Source organism: Lepisma saccharinum, chromosome 18 (assembly GCF_977018435.1).
Source record: "Lepisma saccharinum chromosome 18, izLepSacc3.1, whole genome shotgun sequence".
NCBI lineage: Eukaryota > Metazoa > Arthropoda > Insecta > Zygentoma > Lepismatidae > Lepisma > Lepisma saccharinum.
In genome coordinates this window covers 68,751,533-68,757,199 of record NC_139246.1, presented here as the reverse complement: position 1 = coordinate 68,757,199, position 5,667 = coordinate 68,751,533, and the positions used below count along the sequence as shown (strand labels likewise).

General features: G+C 37.5%; 1 protein-coding gene across 1 annotated transcript; it reads left to right on the top strand.

Moving 5' to 3' along the window:
- The first annotated feature begins 208 nt into the window (after nt 1–208).
- Nucleotides 209–814, top strand: LOC146002316 (uncharacterized). Its single transcript, XM_083140029.1, has one exon. The coding sequence runs from the start codon at nt 209–211 to the stop codon at nt 812–814; it is 606 nt and encodes a 201-aa protein (XP_082996155.1).
- The last annotated feature ends 4,853 nt before the right edge of the window (nt 815–5,667 follow it).

Sequence of the window (5,667 nt, the reverse complement as noted above, 5' to 3'; positions counted from 1 at the left end):
CCTACTGAAAGCTATTATTTTCCTCATCATCCTGTATTTAAAGACGGCTTCACCTATTCGTGTAGTTTTTGATGGTAGTTGTAAAACGTCTACAGGTGTTTCTCTTAAAAACACTTTAATGATTGGCCCTAAGTTACAAAGTGAAATCATTAGTTTGATATTACAATTCAGAATACGTCAAGTAGCCCTAACTTCTGACATCTCAAAAATGTATAGACAAGTGAAAGTTAATCGAAAGGATACAGACTTTCAGAGAATTGTGTGGAGAGAGAATCCTAGTCAACCATTTCAAGACTTCAGATTATTGACTGTCACTTATGGTACTGCTTGTGCACCATACTTAGCTAGGAGGGGTCTGCTTCAATTACGTGAAGATGAAGGTGCAAATTTCCCCCTTGCTTCAAATGTGTTACTTAATTATGTGTACATAGACGATTTCTTAAGTGGGAGATATTCTACGGATGGTGCTATAGAACTGTACCATCAACTTACCCAACTCCTGCTTAAATTTGGTTTTGAACTTTGCAAATGGTCCTCTAATGATCCTAAGGTGTTAGACAGTATACCAAGCGAATTGCTTGAAAGAAACGTGCTGTTTCAATTTAATGACAGTGATTGTAAGAAAACATTGGGGATTCGGTGGTGTCCTTCCTTGGATCATTTCTCCTTTAATGTAGTGAGTCGAATTGTGTATTCTGTGTTGACCATGCGACTTCTCCTCTCAGATATATCGAAGTTGTTTGATCCTTTGGGCTGGCTATCACCTACCACAGTGAAAGCCAAATTATTGATACAAGAACTGTGGAAATTATAACTTTGATGATAAACTTCCAACTAATGTAGTTGATAAGTGGGTTAGTTACTGCAGTGATATACCAAATTTGCAAACTATTAGAATTGAACGTTGCATCATTTCAAAATACTGTATCGAGCTTCATTTAGTCGGGTTTTGTGATGCATCTGAAGCAGCCTATGCAGCGGTTGTTTACCTTAGGTGTGTGTGTGCTGATGGACAAGTCCAGGTTAAACTTGTTGCCTCAAAAACAAGAGTGGCTCCTCTAAAAAAGATAACACTTCCAAGACTGGAACTTTGTGCTGCATTATTGTTGGTTCGCCTCATTACTTATGTGCGAAAAGCATTGCCAGTCAACTTCACAACTGTTACCTCCTATTCGGACTCCAAAATAGACTTAGCTTGGATAGCTTCATGTCCTAGTCGTTGGAAAACGTTTGTGGCGAATCGGGTCTCTAAAATACAAGAGGAAGGTGATATAAAGTGGTGCCATATCAGCAGTAAAGACAACCCTGCTGACTGTGCAAGTCGTGGGATTCATCCTTCCAGCTTAGTGACACATTATTTAAGGTGGCACGGGCCTCCATTTCTACATGAGCTACAATTGCTTGAAAACAAGTGTGACATACAAGTAGTGTAATTGATGCTACTACTGGGACGAGAAATGATGAACCCCCCTCAGGCAGATTTGGCTACACTTGAAACTTGCTCAACATGCCCATATGAGCTTTTTGCTCAAGTGTGGTACTCCGTCTAATCCAAGATTTTTGTAAAAATGCCCTCGGGAAGTTCCTGTGAAATGATGAGCCCCCTCAGATTGATTTGTCCACACTTACAAAAGGCACTTCTGTCAGATTGTTGTCCATAAGCTTGTTAAAAATATGCCCCTCTTGATATTTCTTCTGCCCACACCTAAAACTAAGCCAAGATGCTCATAAAACCCACAACCACCCACACCCACCCATATTTACTTCCGGTCCACTTCCGGTTTAAGTTCAATTGGGCACCAGGATCAATTTGTTTATCTAATATTAAAACAATGCAATAAGCAGAGGCCTTCTAGAATTGCTCTGTGACTCCCTCATTTCTTACATCATAAACATATGATTTTTCACCTATAAGAATAACACTACATATGGTGTCATCAGGGAGTGTATCATGGAATTCACAGATAATTTTCTCTGGGGAACACCTCATTTCTGCCATTTTTAAGATATATGTTCTTGATGTTGCAGTTATCAAATCTACTTGAATTTTTTTCCTGATTATTGTGTCTTCCAGTCTGAAACAGTACCACCACAAAATCCGGCATGTCATATTGTATACTGGAGAATGAATTTGTAGCATCAAACTCATAATAAGTACCAGTGGCAGGCTATTGTACACATTGATATGTATAAAATTGTAAATGTACTTGTGGATTTTTTAGGATATCAGCTTTGTATTTAAGAGCATAACTGGCTTCATATTCAACAACTGGAATTCTTAGCTCCATAGTCTGAATAATGCACTTGCCCTCTTCAGGTAGGGTATTAGGCAGAGCTTCCCCTGTAGAATTTAATGAACTGTACCTCATCAAAGCATTATTATCATTGGCAGCTCTTCTAAATGTGATTCTTAAACCACCCTTCCACATAACATCTTTGTAATCTGAGAAGAATCCTGGCAACAGGCGCATGGGGAACAGCACTGTGTGGCTCTTAGATATAATTTTATCACCAGCCTCAAATCCACCTATTGTGTAGTAAGAAGCCCCGGTTTTGGATAATTGTAGTGTGGCCAAAGCTGTGGAGGTAATGCCGGGATAATCTACTCTGTTTATACCAACACCATGTTTTCTGATCTCAATTTCAGAGAACAGATGTGGCACAAAATTGTCCACCAATCTTATATTTGAATTTGCCGGATAATCTGTACCATCGAGCTTTACAACATCAAATTTGATGTATAGATCTGCTCTGTGGGGTGTATAAAGCCGTCCCCTACATCAAGATCAACCTCAATCTCTGTGATGGGTTGATTTAAATTTGCAAATGTCCTCCTGTTTGGGGGGAATGATTGTAGCTCATAACTCTCAATATTTTCCATTTTTTTGTATGTATTTTTATTTAAATATTAATTTCTATGATAGCAGTTGTTGTGGTTCCAGCAAAATCAACTAATTCTTCTTTTTCATTAGTAACCATCAACTCAATATAATCTATTCTATTATGGCATACAGGAAAATATAATTTTGGTGGTGGAGTGTAGATGATGGGCTCCAGAAATTCAGAATTAGGTTTAAATGTTGCAATGATGCCAGTTTGTTTGTGAGTGCCTAGGCCATTTGATTTTCTGATCATACCCTCGGCCACATTACAGTGAATATTCAGAGTCTCTATGGCTAAGAATTTAGGTATATTAATAGCAGTGTGTTTGATGGCTGGTTCAAGTTTTGTGTTGTTCTCAAAGCCTAACAGCTCTCCTATAGTACCCAGATCCACTGTTTCTGTAGCAGATACAACCTCTACTCTGTGAGTGACAGAATTTTGAGTTAATACTATACCTCTGTGTAATTGAGCATTTAGAGTGGACAGATTATACTGCCCTGGAGTGATGACAATTTTTTGATCACCAACTGCAATTTTGTTGTTGCGGTGTGTAATATTAGGGATCAAGTACATGCCATAAAATGCTCTGAGAGCTATTGTTTTGGGATATACTATATCATCATGTAATCTAAGTTTCAATATTGAATTTTGGCTGGTGAGATGGAATACCCCATGATGTTTCAAATACCACAAGGCTTTTTGAAAATCTTCAATTGATGGTTTATTTATTTGAGACAGATATCTAAGAAAAGATAAACACAAATGTCCACAATTAACATCTTTGAAATTTTGAACACGGGTATTATTGTAATAAAGATTAGCTGATTTTAGATATTTTATTAAATTTTCAGGTGGAACACCTCCAAATGAATCAAACACAAATGCCTCATTGTTTAAATATTTAAGATAACAAATCCAGTGAGTGCCCTGATTTTTGTACTTATCCAAATTAACAATGCCACACTCTTTGTTGAGTGGTTGTTCTGGTAAAGAATCAGACATGTACACACCTCTAAAATTTTTGTTGCCCAGTGGCTTGATTAAAGCTTCAATACCTTGGTTTGTAAGCGGCTCTTGTTTTTTTTAAACTTATTCATGGCTCTCTTAACACCTTTGCCTTGTTTCTCCATGGCCAGGTTATGGCACTTCAATTCATCTAATTCTGCCCTATTCTTCTTGGCATATATTACTGTTTTTGCTATGGCAGCTGATACCCCCACCCAAGCTCCCAACAGCCCCAAGTGCTGCTAAGATGGCCGGGATAGTAAATATAAATCCACCCACATGTGATTTTTTTTCTAGATTGTTGTAATTTTTTTAATTGGGGGTACTAAGTAATAATTTCATACCATGGCCCTTGGCAAGACAAGAGCTTTTTTTCTTGCGCTGCTTTTTGGTTAAAAGGCTATCAATAGTTTTAAGAGATTTAAGACCTGCATAAGGTATTTGATATATAACACCCTTGGCCTTCATTGTAGGTTTATTATATATACATATTCACAAACCCCACCCCAGTTTTTGTTTGGTGCTCATAGCTATGGTGGTCCCCAATGCTGCTATTCTTTCACTTAAAGAAGCATCTTTACTTACAAATCTACCAAATGCAGCCTCTTCTAATTTCTTGTCTGCAACATGACTCTTGTCAAGATCAGAATGGGTGTTGTATGCTATGTCATGGTCTCTACAAGCAGCATCTAGGGGATTAACACCAGGGTCCCCTCTGTTTAATCTATGGTCCAATTTTGTGCCTGGACCACAATACTGATAGCCTGGAATGTGTAGTTCAAATGGCAGCTTGTTTATGATGTCATTAACCAACTCCCGACCCTCAGAGATATTCCAAATTTTAGGTGGTAGCGTATTAATAATTTTTATAAGATACCAATCCCCTTAGTGTCATTCACTATAAAATTAGACAATTTTGTGCTTATCATGTCCATAATTCCAACCTTTTCATTGTAAAAATTGTAGTTGCCAGCATTTTCCTCCCCAGCTATCACCAATAACCTATCTACAAGTTTCCTGACATCATCAACCCAGATAAATTCTTTAGGCAGGGTGTTGTATTGTTTGATTCCACTGCCTGTCTTAATTTGTGACCATATGGGCTTGATTAAATTATTGTATTTTGCCCCACTGCTAGACTTGACTCTTTTTTGTGTGGGATCATTGTTCTGGTACAGAGCATCTGATTTTATTAATATTTCTTTGTAATAATCATAATCTTGATCTGTATAGCTGCCATGTCTCTTTCTAGTCATCAGTTCCCACAATCCAGGTGTGCCGGGATATTTAACAAAAGCACCTCTTTCTCCAAGATGAGTATCTGAATATACAATGAGATCATCTCCCATAAATGTTACTCTGAAATTGCCAATTCTATGTATGATGCTACCATCACGCTCTGTGTCAGCATATAAGCCAAAGACCTCATCTTTGTTGTCTTTAGGTGTGCTTAAATATTTCTGAGCAAGAAGACCCACTTCAATAGGATCCTGAGTAGCTTCAATTCTTCGAGGAGCAACAGGACTAGGTGTATGAATACTAGTTCATAGGCATGGTTATTTTATTGCAAGTTGAAAACAATGCAAAATTTAATTCGTATCAGACTATGGTTGTAAATTTTATTTTGGGGGATTTATATAAATAACAAACAGTAAAATTTTAAAGTTGGCAATTTTTTTATATTTTAGTAAAAATGGAGAAGAAGGAAGCAAAACGTCCTTGTGGTCTTTGTGGGAAATGGATATCCATTCACAATATGAGCAAACATAGGAAAAATGT